General features: G+C 53.0%; 1 protein-coding gene across 7 annotated transcripts in view; it reads right to left on the bottom strand.

Moving 5' to 3' along the window:
- Nucleotides 1–18,867, bottom strand: part of GPSM1 (G protein signaling modulator 1) — an 89,357-nt gene that overhangs the window by 3,039 nt on the left and 67,451 nt on the right. For 4 of the 7 annotated variants that reach the window (XM_054083864.1, XM_054083861.1, XM_054083860.1 and 1 more), the window contains exon 12: nt 1,121–1,280. In XM_054083864.1, coding sequence (XP_053939839.1) covers nt 1,121–1,280 — 160 coding nt within the window. Of the gene's footprint in view, nt 1–1,120; nt 1,281–6,748; nt 7,117–17,159; nt 17,285–18,867 lie in introns of those variants that run through there. The other 3 variants (XM_054083865.1, XM_054083867.1, XM_054083866.1) reach the window with 3 other exon arrangements.

Below are 18,867 nucleotides of genomic sequence, written 5' to 3'. Positions count from 1 at the left end.
CTGTGCCTACTCATGCATTCTTAGTCTCCTAAATTATACAGCTGCTGCAGCCAAGTGCACTCCTGTATCAGAAATGTCTGTCCTGAAAAAGGGATGCTCATTTCCACCCTATTTTTAGAAGACAAAAACCTGCTCACCTCACAGCCAACCTGCCTTCCTGACCTTCTCCGCACTGCTCTGCTCTCACTGCCGCTCCAGCTCCAGCCCCTGCCTCTGGCACCTACTTCTCCGAGCATTCTTGTAGATGTCAAGGGTCTCCTCCTCTCCTGTTTGTACTTTGTTTCCATTTGGAACCCATAAACAAAGCCATCAGTTCACACGAAGTGCTCTGAGCGCTCTGGGATGGTGCTTAAGCGTGTAAGTGTGAGCTGCGCATTTCGGTGCAGCTCTCCAGCTTGGTTTAAACAAAGGCCCTCAACTCTCTATCAAAACAAGACACGAAACCACAGTGCAAACAGAGCCTGCCCTGCCTTTCCTGTCCCATCCATTTGTCAGACAGCTTCCTCGATTTATCCCTGTTCTTTCTACGGGCCAGTTCACTGTCTGCCTGCTAGAGTTTCCTATTGTTTATCCCTCCTTCTGGCTTCTCTGTCCTTACATAGCACCTATCACCGCAGCATCCAAGAACTGTACAAAATCCAGAAGTTTTTCCTCCATGGCAACGCTATGAGAAAAACTGGGAATACTTTTAACTTGCCAGTAAGGATCCGTCCCAGCCCTCTGCGTGCCCCAACTCTCCAGGCTCTTACAAGGCTCCCTCAGTAACAACCATCACCGTCTTCCTCCTGGAGCTGCTGGCAGAGGCCGAAGTCCTCGTGCCAACCTCGCTGTTCAGAAGGACAGACCTTCAAAAGATCCGTATATTTTGCATTTCTCTTGCTAATTTACTTTCCAAGCCTGAGTTCATATTCTCCAGCCTTTCCCTCAGCAACCATTAACATAAGAATGTTTCTTTCTTCTGTAAATAAAGATGGAGATTGCCAAAGAACGGCTAAGTTCAGAGAGCTGAGGCCTGGGGAGAACATCACCAGATCCACAGTAAAACCGCGACAGCTGGCCACGCCGTGGGAGCAGCATCACTCCCAGAGTAATAGTGACTACGAAACGCATCAGTACTTACATATCCTTTCTTCCAGGGCAGGGACCGGCGTGGCAGCTGCCTCTGCAGCCTCTGATGGGCATTCTTCCAACGGGCAGCGCTGATCATCCATCCGGTTGCTCTGGAACTTGCTCAGCAGGTCAAAGAAGCATTCCTCATCCGAAGGGGTCCGGTTGATTTTCTGTAAAGACAGTAAAATACAGAAGAGAGTCAGAACACCCCAAACAACTCCCTGTGAGGGATCACTCCCGTCTGGCATGGCCTCGGCAACACGTCGTGCCCTGTCCTGGTCTGTCCAGAGGTTGGTGCCTGGCTGTGCCCACCGCTTGCCAAGCCCTGGAGCCTGGAGCCAGGGGTCACTGCTACTTGGTCCCTCTGTCCTCCTGGCTCTGAAGTAACCTCACCCTTTGTCTCTTTCCCCTTCAGTGTGGACAATCTAACACCATCCTCCTAGATGAGGCCACAGGCTGAGCATCCTGAAGGTCCTCTCTCCCATAGGGTCTCGTGAGTGTCTCCACAAGATGGGGCATCCGAGGAGAGCTGTGGCCCCTCCAACAGGTCACTCGCGCTGTGGGTGACCCTGGAGGCACCAGGCACTTCTGCAGCCCAAACCAGAGCCAGGTTCCTACCAGAGAGCAAACAAGCCCTGTGCGGAGCACCCTCTGCTTCTGCACGGTGTCTTGAGCGCTCAAAACACACCTGAGGCCGAGAGGGAAAGAGGGGAGGAAAGGGGACAGCATTCACCCCAGCACAGCTCTGCAGGGAAGGGGAGCTTCTGGGCTGGCAGAGGGACTCTGGTCAGGAGTGTGAGGGATGAGGGATGCGGATGCCCTGGCTGAAGCATTGCCCTGTGCCCAGCTCCAGCTTAGGCATGGCAGCACTCAGCCGTCCTTTCTAACCAGCTAAATCTGACCTTTGCAAGCTGCTGCCCCCTGCTTCTTTTCGGCGCCCCCGTGTCCTCAGCACAGCGCTCGTCACAGTCACTGAGCTGCAAATGACACAAAATTATAGATTTGTAGGGAAACAGCTCTCGCACGCGAGCCCCAAATAAGCACCTTGCACCAGACAGCGATTTATTTAAGTGGTGTGGCGGAAGGGTTCGCGTTCGAGGCAGCCTTTCAGAAGGGCTTTGTTGTGTCCAGTTCCGACGCAGAGCGGGGCTGCGTGTGCCGGGAGAGCAAATCCCGAGTCCCACTCTGGAGCAGCCGGTGCAGCGGGAACAGCAGATCCTTTCCAAGTAGCCACTCAGAATTGGATATAACATTAAACTATAAAGAGGGGCATCTGCCAGGCTCAGGATCCATCCTTGCGTGCTGAGCTGATCCCACCAGATGCTGGAGAAAATACCACAGAAACCAATCAAAACCTCCTACAACTGGGTCTGCCTGCGCTGAGCTATTTTCCGGTCTGGGAAGGGGCACTGGGGAGCAGCTCACCCTGCTGGAAAGAGCACAGGGAGAGCTGGCCCGGAGCCCCAGGCCTGTCAGGGGAGAAAGGGCTCTCCTTGGCGGTTCATGAAGCTGAGCACCTCTCCCAGCTCTGCTGGTGGCCGTCCTGGGAGCCCTCCCTCTTCCCATCATGGGTGGTGCCGTTCCCAGCAGAGAGCTCCTCACCGGGACAGAGGCACTGGGAAGCCCTTCAAGAGAGGGCTGGGATGGGGACAGCCTTGTGCTGGCAGGGTTAAAGCCACAAATTGGATTCAGTAAATGAAGGGAAACAATCTTCCTGTATGCCAAGCAAAGCAGATGAGATGCACTCAGCTTCTATTTAGGGCAGCGTCAAAATTAGCAGCGGGCCAGAGAGGAACATTAGCAGTGTGGGAGCTGATCGGGGAAGGGAAAAACCCCTCTCACCTCCTTCCATGCACTGAGCGGCACAGTGGCTCAGACGGACCCTCTGAACCATCAACAGTTGTGCCTTGGAAATCAAAGCTTGCTTGGGCTTGAACTGAAGATGAACTACAGCTCTCACAGCTCTGCTACGTTGGCTGGCGTGACCCAAATTTCAGGCTAGAGGAGGAAGCCGGCTCATTCACACCATGCCTCCCTCTAGCTTCCCTGCAAACGCAGAGTAAATCAGAGCAGTCGCAGGCCCACAGGAGAAGTTTTGCCCGGCAGGAAGCAGCTGGGCAGCATATTGGTCAGAGCACCCATCTCAGAACTGCTCCGAGGCAGAGACCAGATTTTCCCGGGACACATCCTCCCAAGGCCTCTGCAATGTCCCGTGGCAGGATCTCTGCTCAGAATATGGCTGGGAAAGGAAAGGATGCTCTGAATCAGTAGGAAGAGCAGCCGGTGCATGCAAAGAGTGGGACAGGGCTGGCTCCATGCCTGGGTACCTCCCGGTACAGCGGCGCCCGGAGGGGCAGGAGGTTGGTGCCCGTGGGCCACTGTTGGGGCACGCACATACCGGGGACGTTGGGTGCCACAGGGCTCGCGGCAGCACCCGCTGACGCCAGGCTCCCTCCAGCGCTGCCCCAGCCAAACCACGCCCTAGGCTTGCACCTCGCTAATTAAAATGCCCAAATACGACAAGCACGGAGCGCCTGGCTCGCTCCACGCACAGCCTGCTCCTGGCCCTGAGGAATGAGTTGTGAGGGCAGATGGATGCGCAATCACACCCTGGGACCCACCGTCTGCTACCGAGCTGTGCTTGCCCAGGGCTTGGCACACCCGGAGCAGTCAGGAGGCTTCCTAAGAGCCCCGGCATCTCCGAATGGTGCTCAGCAACAGTCCCACAATAGCACAGACACGCTGCTTGTCACCATGTGCCCCAAGACCCGGACCTCTAACGGTTCCTGGGCAGCAGCTCTGGTTTCCAGTCCCGGGATCACTTCTCACCTCACGGCTGGTGTTCCCTGGCCTCATCACCTACCCTCCACCTCAAGCACTGCAACTGCCCAAATTCTACTGTTATTTTCCTCCAGTCTGCCAGCCCCCATCTTGGGCAAAGAGGCAAAACATCTCCCTTTGTGCTGGGCAGAGGGACCCGGGGCGTTTGCTGGCATTTGCAGCACCCCAGAGATCATTCTCGGGACTACAAACACGCTCACCTTCGGCACAGGGCACGGAGACACACACGGTTCTCCCCACGTGGGGACAACGACAAGCATGGAGCCTCTGCTCCTGCTCCTTGACCCTGGGCAGGACAGAGTTGGCCACCGTACCTGGGAATCAGAGCTTTGTTCCTATTTTTTGTGGGTGCCGTTTCCACCTGGACGCTGCCGGCTCATCCGAGAGCTGAGTGACCTGGCTCAGGACAGCCTGGGAGGCAGGACTCGCTCACCCGGACCCGGGTTTCCTCATTGGAAAGCATCCAGGCTTTTGCATGCATTTCTTTGCTGGTGGATGTGCAGGCTCTTTAACCTGCCAGGTAGGAGTCGGGATGGGTTAAATACAGCTGAGGTGTTGGAAAGGCAGCGAAGAGCCGCTGAGGGGGGTGATGGGGTGCCTGCTACTGCTTTCCCCTCTTCCTGCTGTGATATTCCCCCCAGGAGCCTCTCCGCTCCGCCAGGACCAGCAGCTCCTCAGGAGTGGTTGGGGGAGCCTGGGGCAGCCCCAGCCCCTGCCTCTCCCCAGGTTGCTGCCCTGCGGAGCACAAAAAGCTCCCTGTTCCCTCTCCAATGAACTTTCATCCAGGCTAAATAAAACCCTTTGCAGTCTCTGGCTAAGAAGGTCCTGGGCTGCCTGGCTCAGCCCCCAGGCACCAGAGCACAGGGCAGGGACCAGCATCTCCTGGGGAAATCCCTCACATCAGCTGCTCCGGACGCGCAGGCGAGGCCAAGGCTGAAGCGACCACCGGCAAAGCAAAATAAAGTCAGAACAGAATCCTGTGCCTAAACCCTCGTGGCCATTTTCACTCGGATTCACGGAAGTCATTAAACAAATGTAAAAGGCGTAATTATAAGAACTAAAATGCTTCCCAGGTCCCAGCACCAGAAGCCACAGCCCACACATGCCCCGCAGGGCTTCCACCCTTGGATGCCCATCATCCGGCAATTTCTGCCACTGCCACGTGCCAAAAGCACCCGCTGTACCATGTCCCCTTCAAAGGGAGCACTGCCCAGAAGACCAGACTGCAGATGCTCTCATCAACTACCCAAAGGGCCAAACCTTGTTCTGCTGTCAGATCAGCTTCTCTTTTCCCTGCTGGTGTCCCCATCTGCCTTTGCTCCTTCTCCTCTCCTCAAGGCTCAACTTCTTGCAGACCTGCCCTGATGCAGCAAGGACTCGTCCAGCTCCAGGACGGCTCACTCTGCTTTGCTCAGCCCTCCCAGGGGCTGGCACTGCCCTGCCTGCAGGCAAGACCTGCTAATCAGCAACAAAGGCACCCCAGCAGGTCTGGCACAGCGCATCCAGCTCAGGATCTGCTCCTTGAAGGTGGCCTGGCTCTGGGGCATGGGCCAGGTCAGGGATGAGGGGAGGATGGCAGCAGGTTTCACTGTTACTCCTTCAGAGAGCACTGCCTTGGCATTTAAATGTGCCCACCACGATTCCTTCTCCTCATCTTATTTCAGGGAGGAGACAACCTGGATATGAACTGACTTGACCAAGTCCCGCAGTGGCACGGAGGCAGACCTGTACCCAGCACCGAGCCCTTGACTGCAGACAGTTCTTGGAATAATTGTACCCCTTGTTCTCCAGGCATTTATCTGCCCAGAGCCTGGCAGACATTCATCCCAACACTTCCATACCCACATGCCATGCCTTATCTGTCTCTCTTTCTATAAACCAGACACATCACAACCACTTACCTCCTCTCTTTTCAAGGCAGCTGACCTCAAAATCACCAGGCCGGAGTGGGGATGGAGTTGTGCAGGTGACTGACAGTGCTGGGAGCGCTTCAGCCCAGGCTGTTCCTCTGGCTGCCAGTTCCCTGCACGTGGCTCTGCTTTCTCCCCGCATCACCCCTCACAGAGGAAACTGCCACAGGGGTCAATGCCCCTGGCACAGCCACGACCCCTCATCAGGCTCTGAATTAACTTCCCCACCCCATCACTTCACCTGTGAAAGGTTCCAGAGAGCCTCCTGGAAGGCATGGTGGGGCTGGAGGAGTAGGAAGAAACCCTTGGTGAAAAGCCACAGCCTGTTCTACCGAGAGGTGAAATGTCTGGAGCATCATCTCTGGGCTCGGGAGTGGGGCTCTCCCAGTCCTTGGCCACCAACAGCTCAGTGCTGCCTGGATTCTCCACTCCTCGATTAGACCATCATCTTCCGAATCACAAAAGCTGTCAAACTTGCCCAGTCTTTGCCGAGGACAGCACTTCCCTTTCAATGCCAACCCTTAGGCACCGCTGCCACGCTCCCTTGACAGCGGTGGGGCTGGCTGGCAGACACCCTGTCCTCCCCCGGTGAGCACAGCCAGGCACGGAGAACCACCGACCACGCTCTGCTGTGAGCCACGAGCAGACACCCAAGCGCTGTGCACTGCTTGCATCTCTTTCCCACAGAGTTGCAAAAATATTAATAAGAAGAAGTTCAAACCAAAGCTATCCGAAAACTTTAAAAACCCAAGCATTTACAGGCAATATCCAAGCCCTGGCCTGAGTGAATCTCTCTTCTGTATCTCCCTTCTTGTCTTACTCCAGATCTAGCCTCTCATTTTAGAGGACAGAAGGGAAAACACAAACAAAAACCGAGTTTTACTTACTGACCTCAGCAGCCAGCTCTTCCCTGGGCTCCAGCTCCTACATGTCCACAGGCAAGAACGATCTCAGCTTGCAGGGCAGAGGCTGGCGACGTGGGGCTGCCGCTTCGATGCTCTTTAGCTACCGCTAGCAGCCAGCGAGAGCTCTTCCCAGCTCCGCTCCTGCTGCCGGAGCAGAGATTTATGCGGAGCGCGCAGCCATGTGAAGAACGTTGCCAGCACCAATGACCCGCTGGGTGTGAGATACAGCTTAAAGCGACAGCCCAGCTCGCCACGCTCCTCCCGGAGTCGCTCCTGTGCCCTTGCACGAGGGGGTGGACTCCAGCGAAGCGCTCGTCTCTCCCTCACCCTTCTGCCACGATCCCTGTGTTATTAGATGATGCTCTTCAACACACAGTGGAGCTATGTGAATATTTAGCTTTCCTTCCACCTCCTCACCTCCTACCCACCACACACACTTTACCTTAAAAATAGATTGGATCAATTTTCCTAAACTACATCTGCAAACACACTCAGCTCTACAGGCACACGCACCACGACGGTACATGCACTGTGCACATACAGACACAATATGCTCGCTCGGATTTAAAGCACCGAAACAATGAAGGACCATTTTTAGCTCCTGATAGGCCCCCTGTTCCTCATATTACAGATACGTGTGGTTTTTGTCCTACTGCAAGAGCCAAAGACGCTCAACCATAAGCATCTTTTAATTTAAACGTTCCGCTGTTCAACAGAGGGGAATTTCTAATTGCAAAGAGGTTTTAAACATGGAAAGAGGGAAATGCTATGCAACAGCCAAAGAGGTGTTCTTACCTCCCATTTGTGAAATGTGGATCTTTGACAGTGAAACAGGTCACTGGAATGAGAAGCAGCTTGCCAAAGGCCACCAGGCAGGGCAGTAGCCAAATGGGGACAGAGCACTCTCAGCTCGGTCCACACCGTTGTCTTACATTTCACTCTCATTTCTCACTGCAAAAGTAGGAAATTCTGAACAAATGCAGCTTTTAGGAGCTGCCCATCCTCTCCCATACCACTAATTAGAAACACAGAAACTGGGAGGATGGGGGCTGAGGTCAGGGCTCCTGCCCCCGCTCACTGCCCGGCTGTCTCAGCCCCCAGACCTGTCCTATCCCCTAAAGGGACTGTAAAGCCTCACTGAGCTTCACAACAATCCTGAAGCCAAGGGCAAGGCATCACGGATGCACGAAGCATCTCCAGAAGGAAAGCAGCAAGGCTGAGGCAGCTGCAATCGGGGATTGCAAATCCATCGGTGCCCACGAGGCCGATCTGGCTGACAGGGAGGGGGTCCGGCTGTGCTCAAGGGCAAACACACACTCTGAAGCAACAAGTGATAAAACATCTTGCGCTGATAAATATTGGCAGAACTGCCGCGGTGGGGATGCTGCAGACATGCGAGATGGACCCTCCTGAAGCACCAGTGATGCTGGTCAGGATCTGTCCCATGGGGCAGCCCCACCTGTCGTGTGCCAGGAGAAGAGGCCAACTCTCCATCACGCAGGACCTTGCAAGATGCTGGGCAAGATGCTTGCAGAGCAGGCAAAAGGCAATTACTCTGCACCTATTTTGTTTTGGTGCCACAGGTTATGGAAGGCAGGAGACAATTGAGAATTGCCCTCAAACTAAGCTGCTGCCTGGGGAGCTCACAGATTAAACTTCAATTCAGTTTGTGATTTCATTTCTAAAACCGTGCAGCAATAGACGAGGGGAAGAAGGGGTGAAGAAGGGCAAGAGACAGGGCACAGCCATCCCGCCTGCTGTCACGCGAGGCGCGAGGGCACAGAGCCCTTGTGTGAGCTGAACGTCTGCTGTGGCTGCCGCTTCCCTGCAGTTGAGGTGATGAGTTAAGGGGATGCCTTGATGGAGAGGAGTTGGAGGGGAATGAGCCAGAACTGATAGTCTGCCCCTTACCTGGAGAGCTGACTTGGAACAGCTATGAAAGGGGGCATCTGAAGCTGCTGTTGAGGGTGAAATGCAAGAGATGGCTATAAGACAGGACTAGAGTCCACACACGAGGTTGGTGCTTGGAACAGCAAGAGGAAATGAGTTTTTTGCACCTATGTTTAGGATGCAGCAAAGCAGAGAGAGTGAAATATCAGTGATCTGCAGAGATGGCACAGGCAGCCCCAGACTCCAGCTCCCACCCCACAGATCTGCAAGTGTGGGCACGCGTGTGCCCTGCAGCATGTTCTGCAAACTGCCCAGCCCCGGTGCAGACCATGCACCCACTGCTCAAGCGCAGTGCGTATGCTCCGCGCTTCCCTTGTACATGAAATTATCACCCTGACTTGGACTGTTTTCAAAGATTTTTTTTCCCTTTAAACAACTCGCCCACTCATCCCTATAAACGCCGGTGCTAAAAGCTGGTTCTGTTGTTAAGATTTCAAATAACTCAGGGTTTATTATTTTATTGTTTCAAACAAAATCAAAATACCTCACCCACGCTCCCTCCTTCCCTAATACAGTAACTGCTGACCTGTTGGGAGCACGCCTTCCTGCCACGCGTGGCTTCAATCCACCTCTCTGGATCACCAGCAGGTGACAATATGACAATACCAATTTTGATTTGATCTCCAGGTGGAGCGTGGCATGCTTGCGTGGGCACCTGGCTGAAGTGTTACAGACACCTCTGCTACTTGCAGTGCCGATCCGGCTGCCTGGAAGCTTGTGCCAGCGTGCTTAGGTTTCGCTGCTTTGTGAGACAACTTCATTAATTCTGGATATCCACTTTTTCCCCAGCTACGCCGTAACAGACCCTGAAATCACAGTCCAGGTGGCCAACCCTCACTGCATAGACCAGTGCACCCATGGCATGGAAATTACTCCTGGTTTCAATTTGAGAGGCTATATATTACTCAGTGTATTCAAGTAGTCCTCAAAAAGCGATAGCTGCACTCTGTAGTTAAGGTAGCAACTTTTCCACGTAGGCTTTGACAGCATTTCCCATGCCAGGATGGGTTTCCCTGTCACCATTTAATAGAAACACGCAAGCCTGTATTGAGAACCTAAAGCTTAAACTATCAACCAAGAAGAAAAGCTGGAAGCATTATCATTCCAGCTCAATCTCTCCAGCCTCTGGAAGAAGATGGGAAGCTCCAGACGGCAATTTGGCCCATCAAAAACCTGGAAGATCCCGTAAACACCCGAAAAGGGAGGGAACTTGAACTACTTGCTCAAAATAATTCAGGCAGATGCCAGCAAGGGGTAAGTTCTTGGAGCGTAACAGCTGCTCAGCCTCACATAGAGCTGCAGTACCTTTGGTCAAGCACTGGAATAGGCTGCCCAGGGCTGTGGTGGAGTCTCCTTCCCTGGAGGGATTCAAAAAGCGTGTAGACATGGCACTTTGGGACATGGTTTCGTCAGCACGGTAGTGTTGGGCTGACGGTTAGACTGGATGAGCTTAGAGGTCTTTACCAACCTTAATGATTCTATGATTGTACTTGGCTGTGCGCACTGTAACACACCCAACAGCAAAGCAGTTGTTACAGCGATTGACTTTACAGTCGAGTGGGGTGGAACTAGGACCATCCTCAGCTATTGAGTCTCAGCTGAGCAGCAGTAATTTGCTAAACCAAATTAACTCCATTGCTTTAAATGCTATAACCCATATTCTTGATTAATTAGCACAGAAGCCAAGGTCAATATATAGTGCTCAACCGCCGGTCACCTACTCTATCCACCAGACAGCAGCACTACCACCCCACTCCCAGCCCTAGTGAGGAGTAGGAGGTGATGGAGGAGACAGCTGCCTATAAGCCCGTGCCAGGGAAGGACACACTCCCCTCCCGTGATGGAAATGGTCCAACACTCGCTCCCCCAGCAGCAATGCCCTCCTCCCCACAAAACACAGTGCTCGGTGCATCTGAAGTGGGAACCTACTGACAATTTGCTTTGAAAACGCTTTGCAAAGAAGCCTCCTTGCCTCTGGATTGCCAAAACCATGCTGCTTTCTTGAAACATTACTTTTATTTAGACACCTACCTGCTCTTAGCACAGTGCTGTTCTAAAAAGCAGCTGAGCAGATGCAGCACCTTCACCAGGGGTGGTGATGATCGTGAAGTCAGTGGATCCGCACACACCCATCTACTTTAGCGCCCATAACGCACATCTAACCTTCACATAAACACCCTTCGCTGCAGAAAACGCCCAAATCTTAATTATTATTTACTCATATTCCAGTAATGCCTGAAGGCCACGCTCAAGATCAAGGCTTTGTTATGCAAGGCGTTCCATAAAACACGAAATCCTGGCCCCGCTGGGGGCAGGGAGGATCCTGGGGTCGGTACCCATGGGTTTAGCATTTCAGCGATGGTCAGACGCAGCCCTTCTTAGAGAAGCTTAAACAGGTAAGACAAAAACCACACGCAAACATGGGAACAGCTTCTCCTATCAGCAAAAAGCAGCTCTTGCTCTGCTAAACACTGTTTAAAAGGGCAAGATGAAACTACACCCTGTTTGGGGAAGACAAAGATGGGGAGGCTGATTCACTCCCAGGGAATACTAGGATGACAGTGCCCAGGGAATATTAGGATGCAAACAGCTTTGCATACAGCCGAAAAAATCCACCAGGGACTTTTCTGTTCTTCCCAGGGGAGTTGCACCTCCTGCACCCAAGGATATTCAGTGGTCTCAGTCTCTGCTGGCTCTCCACAGAGGGTCTGTGGAAGCCGGTTCCCTTTCAACTCCACCAAAATGAGCACCGCAGGGCACAGACACCACGATCCAGGATGAAAAAGGTGGATTCATGGTATTGTTTGGGATCCTTTTCTAATTGCACATCTCCCTACAAAGCATCCCCAGCAGTCCCTGCACACGAAGCACTTCACCAGGCTCAGCGCTCTGCCAGGGTCGGGCTGCGGACTTCTGGGGCCACATGGGGAACAGGAAGGAGCCGGGGGCTCTGAAAAAACATTATTTAGGCTTTTTTAGATTAATTGGTGTTAATTGCCTTGGGAGACTCAAAAATAGCACTGCTAATGGGAAATTCAGATGCAGGCTGAAAGGCAAGGTGTGAGTAGAGGCTCCCGATTGCCACGTTAACCCCGGACGCCTGTTGTGCCCTGCCCAGCGGGCAGCCAGAGGCGACTGCCAAAAGCAGGAAGACCTTCTCCTGTCCAGCTGGAACTTGCCTGCCTGCACCTCCGACTCCGAAACCCCTTCCCACAGCTGCATTCCCACTCACACAGGGGCAGTGGGAGCCCTCCGGCTGCACAACAGTCTTACTCTGACAGCTCCAAGAATCAGCACTTGAACCTTCCTCATTTCACGCTCCTTCAAATTAAGGATTCACATCCTTTTCCTTACTCCTGCAAACATGGATCCTCTCTCTCAGGCAGCTCTCAGGGAGCCTCAGTTTCCTGCACAGACACAAGGACAGCCCAGAGAGATCTCAAAACCTCTCCTCACCCCAAGGCTTCCTGAATCCAGATGAGAGGATTGGTAGTGGATGGGAACGTATCAATCCATAAGCAAGAGTTAGAGAAAACCTGCTACCAAAGGAGGTTGCTGCCTGTCTCCCAGGTTGTTGGACCCTCCTGCCCGACCGCAGATGAATGCCGGGAAGGAGCTGTGGGGGAGATGAACAAAGGCAGCGAGGTGGCCTCTGCGCAAGATGCCGAAGTCACCGCAAGGGACAAACCGTTCACAGGCTGTGATCTGGCCTCCCCCAAACTGGGCAATAACAGACGAAAACTTGCCCCAAGGTTGTGTTGTGTTTGTGTCTCCTGGGGGAGCCTCCAGCGCCGCAGCCTTGTCCAGCAGCAGCTGGTAACAGCTGTTATCAGTGATAAAGTACAGACAAAACTGGTCTGATTACACAGGCTCCTGCACTGATACAGGTCTGTCCTTAAGCAAAACCCCCAAACCACGTTATCAGGGTGCATTTCCCTGTTTTTGTATATACTTCACATAAAGAGAAACACAAGTAGAGAGACGATGATGTAGGTAGACCCACCAGGCAATAGAACAGCACACAGCACGGCTCCAGCAAGCGCTCCCTTCCCAGCCTCAGCCCATGCACAGAGACCAGCTGGGACCACCAGGAGCTGCCTTGCGTGCCCGATGCCACCGGCCACAGCTGGGAGCTCAGTCCCCGGTGCCGGCACGGATACAGGTCCCCAGCGAAACGCAGGCACAGCCACACTACCTCGTGCACTCATGTTTGCCTTAGCAAGATATATTCATGCAAGAAAATCAAATCGGAGGCCCCTCTGGTGTCATCACAGCTCCAGTGGTTTAAGCAGAGTTATGCTGATTTACAGCCAAAGAGAACCTGGACTATAGTTTTTTGTTCAAGCTCTTCTGGCATGTGCGGTTCATTAAACGCGAGAGGCCGGAACTGTGAACATACAAAGTGCCCCAAGCACAGCAGAGACCCTAGAAATGAATTAAGAGTTCTAGATTTGGAGAGAAGTCAAACATTTGGAATTTTATTGCCTGGGTCTGGCTTCAATTCATCCCTCTTTTTAGTATTGTTCTCTTTAAAGTGACAGTTTCTAGGAAATGGTGAGTGTAACATCGCTTTTACTGTCTCATACCACTTGATGGCTGACAATTTGCCGGGAGAAAGGCTGTGCAAGGAGGAAAGCAGACCTCAATTATGGTTTCAAAGCACCAGTAACCGAAAACTCAGTTACAGTGAGTCAGGGGAAGAAGAATGTGTTTCGGTAGCTTGGTTAGTCAGCTCCAGCCTGGACCACCAGACTAGCTGGTCTGTAGACCTTCTATCATAGCCTCCAACAAAGGCTGCTGAGGGATCTAGGACAACCAGTTCAGTTTTTACCTCTTTCCTAGTGCAGGTTCCTCTGCTATGAGGCTCTTTCTTAGAGTTTTCTAGTTCCAAAACTGGCCTCCACACTTAGCCAGTTATGGATGTGGAACACAGGGTTCTCAGACTCATTTTCACACATTCTCCTGACCCTCGTGCCAAGGGATCTGAGAAGCATCCAGACCTCGGAGGTCCTTGGTCTAAGTTCTGCATGGCTGAGGGCCTGCAGGAGCCACCCCCAGTCAGGAGAGGGTGCCCAGAGAGATGCACTTGCAGCATTTGGCCCCAGCGCCTTGAAGAATCAGGACGGCTCCTGCCTCACCTCTCCCTGCCGGGGACACTGCTCCCTCTCCACGCACTCGCCCAACCACACCTTACGCATCCTTGGCATCCCTTCTCCTTCGTGGGATGCCAAGGAGCCTGGCAGGTAATTCTGTCTCCAACTGTGCATGCTAGGCTACCTCCTAAACCCACTATTCGGCATGAGAAAAAGGAACTTAATGAAGGATCATAAAACCATAAGCCTCGTTTAACTGCCTATGCAGCCTCAGCCCCAGCATCGGAGCTGCCATGGGGAAGGGTCATGCCTGGGTTTGGTCCTCCAGGCGTGACACTTGCCTGCAGCAGAGCCTGCAGCCCAGCTCTGCTCTGCCTCCCTCTCACTCACACACTCTCACTGGATAATTACAGAGAAAAGCAAGGCAAATCCCAATTTTAGTGCCATTATAAAACAGAGAGGGGGAATTCATTATCTGGCAGCTGTTAATATTTAAGGAAGAAACTGATAATTTACCTCTGAGCCAGTGACTGCAGCAGAGGCAGCGCAAGCCAGAAAATGCTATTGCCTCCCCCCACCATCTCTGTACATTTACTTTGCAGAGATTTTCCATCTACCCGTTTATTTCCCTGCCTCCCATGCCAGCACCAAAGTCTCATTGAGGAACAGCGTGTGCCAGGCCTCTGCACTGCAAAACTCTTGCACTGCTGCACCTTTAGATTGGAAAGGGTAGTTTTAAAACCTCTCCTGCCTTGGGCAGCATCTCTGCAATCACCCGACCCGAGTCAAAGAGGAGCCAAAGAAAACAAGGGCCGTAAAGCATCACAAAAAGACCCACAGGGACATACGGAACGCAAAGTCAGACGACTTAAGATGACTTTGGGGAGGCAACCAGATCACTGGCTGCTTCTTGGAACAGCCCAACCTCCTGGAAAAGCCTCCTGGTACCTGCCAAACTCCAGCCCTCCAGAAAGTTGCCCAGTGCATCCTGCCTCTGGCTAGGAAACACCTCGGCGAAGCCGCTCTCCCTGCTCTGCGTCTGCCCAAAGCACTACAGAAGCTCCCACAAAAGGGACAGGAAGATAAAGCATTACAAGAACTAGCCACGGCTCAGTGTTTACCTGCTCCGTTCCAACAGGAATGACACCAGCACAGCAGCCTCCAGGTGTCATAAGAACAGGCTTAAATTTAGCAGCAGCCGCCTTCCCTCTCCCTGACTCTGGCTTCTCTCTTCCTTTTCATCGCCCTCGTTCTCAGATTCTCAGAGCACGTTTACACCAGAAAGTCTGACCAACGATAATGGCATAATTATACCCATGCAGTTAAACAAAACGTAAAGACCGTGGGTTGAAGGAGGGTGTGTGTTTGCACTGCCCTTGCACGGAGGTAGTGTACACACCAAGGAGACAAAGAGGTTACCTCATCTTAAAAGAGAGGGAGGATGCACACACAGCCAGCACAGCGCAGCGAAGGCTGCCTGGTGCAACCCCCGGTGTCCAAGCTCCTGAGGGGCTGCAAGGAAGCACTGTCTGAGAGAAGATTAAACTGATAGGAGACAACCCGGGAGAGGATGCTTTGGGGCCAGAGTGCAAGTGTCTGGGAAGAAGCCGCCGAGGCTCTATTTATGCTTGCACCCCAGTATCCACCCGGCCAATTCCGCAGTCACAGGGGGTGGCACCTGACATCCTACCACAACCTGGACAAGCCACGACTCAGCAGGGACAGGCAGGACCACCCTGCCCAGCTCTGCCACAGACCCCACGCTGCCCTCCAGCTCTCATCCCTGTCTGGTGACACCAGGAACTGAACTCTTACTTGCAGGTCAAGTGGATTTAACCATGAGCATCTGCTCTGTACACCACTCCTGCAACCTGACAATCCACTAGTAAATCGCACAAGAGAAAACCATCAAAAGAGCTCTGGCAACCTGCCTTTGGGGTGGAGGGGGAGGATCTACAAAATTTCCCTTCTTTTATGGTTGTTTCTCACTGTAATAATGAAAAAGTCTTACAAAAACATTTGTCCTGGGGAATGTTTGGCGATGCTGGGTGTGTGCAGATTGTTCGGTGTCTGAATACATCAGCAACCCATCTCTGCAAGTTGTCACTGCAATCAAACACGGCTCCTCTGTCTCTTGACTATAAATGGTCTTTGCTGAAGACGGTGGAGGACGGGTTTGAAGAGTGAGGAAGCGTTCCCTCAAGCTGATGCGCTCCCCTGGCAAGAGGAGAGTTCAGATGAACAGGATCATTTCTAGAGTACGGATCCCCAAAGGAGGAGAGAGGATGGGGCTTGACCCCTACCATTCTCCATGCTTTTTGCTCCAGCAGTTGATCTTCGACCCAATGAAGCGCTTTAGTCCTTGAACACTGGCACGTGTACAGTGACCTCAGAGACTTTAAATCAGTGCTGACCTTAAACACAAGGCCCAGAAGTGGGGCAGGTCCCAGTCCCTCTCCAGACAGTGTTTCCAGGACTATTTCCAGCCCACTTCTTCCACCAGCACTCTGCTTTCCCTGCAGTGGCTGCGCTCCGAGGCATGGTGAGGGGGACACAACCTCTGAGATTTCTGATGTGTTGGAAAAATCCCACCCTTCCAGTAACCCTCTGTAAAACACAGCTGATACCAAGTCAATCAAGAGCTGGAGTGTTATGACCTCCTCCGCAGAGGAGCAGAGAGGTTACATTTACGAGCAGGCCTTTGATGTTTGCAAGCTTCATGTGGTACAAAGCCTTCTGCTTTGATGTTACCTTGAAAAGATAGGAAACTCAGGTGTGCGGCACATGAGTCCATGGAGCGCTCTGATCCGGCTGCCCACGACTGCAGGCGTAGGGACTGAGCTCTAATGCGGCTACTTTTGCACAGGGCTCTGCTGTGACAGAAAACGCAACCAAATGCATCTCACCTTCACCAGCTTCTCCCAGACCAAACCCACCTTTGCTCTGCCTGGGGAGAACCAGGCACTCACTGCCCTGAGTCTTCCCATCGGAGCTCCAGACCTGACCTCAAAGGTGAAGAAGACCCTGCCCTTGCCTGTTGCCCACAGAATCACAGAATGGTAGGGGTTGGAAGGGACTTCTGGAGACCATCTAGTCCAACCCACCTGCTAAGCAGGGTCCCTCAGACCCAGGCAGTGTTGGTTCCTCTCCTCCCAGAGACCACCAGCCATGGCTGGGAAATTCCCCAACTTCTTGGGCTCAAAGGAGAGGCGAGGAAGCTCACCTCCCTGCCCCACCAGCCATGCGACACTCCTGCACGAGCTCGCAACACCAGCACCTCGCACAGCGGTGGCAAGAAGGTCTGAGCCACACAGAGGGACCTACCCACAGGCTCTGGCACGCTGTCCTACCTTACGCAGCACATGGGCCACGGCTTCTCCTATCCATCCCAGCATCGCCACGGCTTTGCCAACAGGCTGAGCCCTTCTCCCAGGGCCTGACAGAGGTGTGAGCAAGGAAAGGCTCCTCTCCATCTCCAAGCTCACTTCGCCTCCCTTCACTTTTCCCTGTCTCCCCTCCCCTCTCTCGCCTCCTCCCATGGGGAGTTTCCCAGCAGCTCAGTAATTAGCATCATCATCACCAATGCTAATAACACCACCACAGCTCCTACCATGCAAAGCAACTTTACAGCCATCATCAACGCCTCTGTAGCCTCCCCAGGGTAGGCAGGGAAGCAGCATTACACCATCACACAGATGGGGAAGAGGGAGGGAAACAAGAGGCACTCGGTGGCAGAGATAGGCAGCGAACCCAGAAGCTCTGACTCAGCCACCGCACCTGCAGGACCTCCCCACCCCAGGGACCTGCCCACTGCAGGAAGGCCCCTTTGGGAGGAGGTCAGTGGCCGCGAGGACAGCAGGACTTATCCAGAGATTATATCACTCAGCTTGGGGCCTGGGAGTGTTGGCATGAGTTTCTGTCCTGGGCATCCTTGCACAGAGCCTGTGCAAAACAGCTGAGGAGAGCTGCACCCAGGGCTGCGTGCCTGAGTTCATGCCTTCTGATGGGACAGTGGGTATTGTGGCATCCCATAAAAGCACCTTAAATCAACCATTAAAGCTCATTCCTAATTAAGGACTTGCTGTTCACTGACGGATTAAAGAGGTTTTTTTGGCTTTGAGCATTCAGACAATGAGAAATCTGGAAGGATTCTTGTTGAAGAGCCTGACCAAGGGAAGCTACTCTCCCAGCTGAGGTGGGGTCTGCTACATCTGATCAACAACGTTTCAGATAGATGGGAATTACAGCTTCTCAAAAAAGTCTACCCACACACCAGATTGCTGCAGCTCTGTAGCCCTCTGACAGACAAGGATGAACGCAGAACACAAGGCAATGGGTTCTTTGCTTTCGGTGAGTACCTGCAAGACAATATCGAGTTTAAATGTTCTGAGGTCTGGCCTATGCTACATCAGGCTGGTGTAACTGTCAGCACCAACAGAAACCAAAATTCACCTGAAGTGCCCCAGCTCTGTCCACCAGAACACACTGCACAGATGTTCTTCTAGCAGAAGAGCCCTTTCTGGAGGGTATTTCAACTGTGGTGCGGCACAGTCGAGACAATCAGTTGGCGTAAGCCATGTTCCACAAAGCTCTGCTGCCTGCAGCAAGGGTGATGGACCATTTTTTTCCTATACCTGGACAATGAGGACACACACAGCACCGCCAGGCACTGTAGAGATCACAGCAGGATGTCAAACCCCTCCTGGGTGCACAAAGTGAAGGCAAAACCTAGTTGGGGGCTCTAGTCTTCTTGGCATGATGGGGATGGCAGGATGCCCTGCTGAGAGCCATGCTGGGAGATGTTGGTATCCCACTTGCGTTTTGCCAAGCAAACTCCCCTCCGCCGTTCAGAGCATCTGCCTACAAAGCCCGCAAGCCTGGTGATGCAGTGTAACTGTGCAGCCACCGGCCTGAAGGAAAACCCAATAAAACACTTACCATTGTCACTTTTATGGGATATGGAGTATGGTCCATTAGATATCAAACAAGGGGCATTCTTTAAAAACAAAGACAGGCAGTCACCTTCCTCCTCCAGCCACGAGCACTTTACAGTGCATT

The sequence above is a fragment of the Cuculus canorus genome, chromosome 19 (assembly GCF_017976375.1).
Source record: "Cuculus canorus isolate bCucCan1 chromosome 19, bCucCan1.pri, whole genome shotgun sequence".
Lineage (NCBI taxonomy): Eukaryota > Metazoa > Chordata > Aves > Cuculiformes > Cuculidae > Cuculus > Cuculus canorus.
This window is presented reverse-complemented; position numbering and strand designations above follow the sequence as displayed.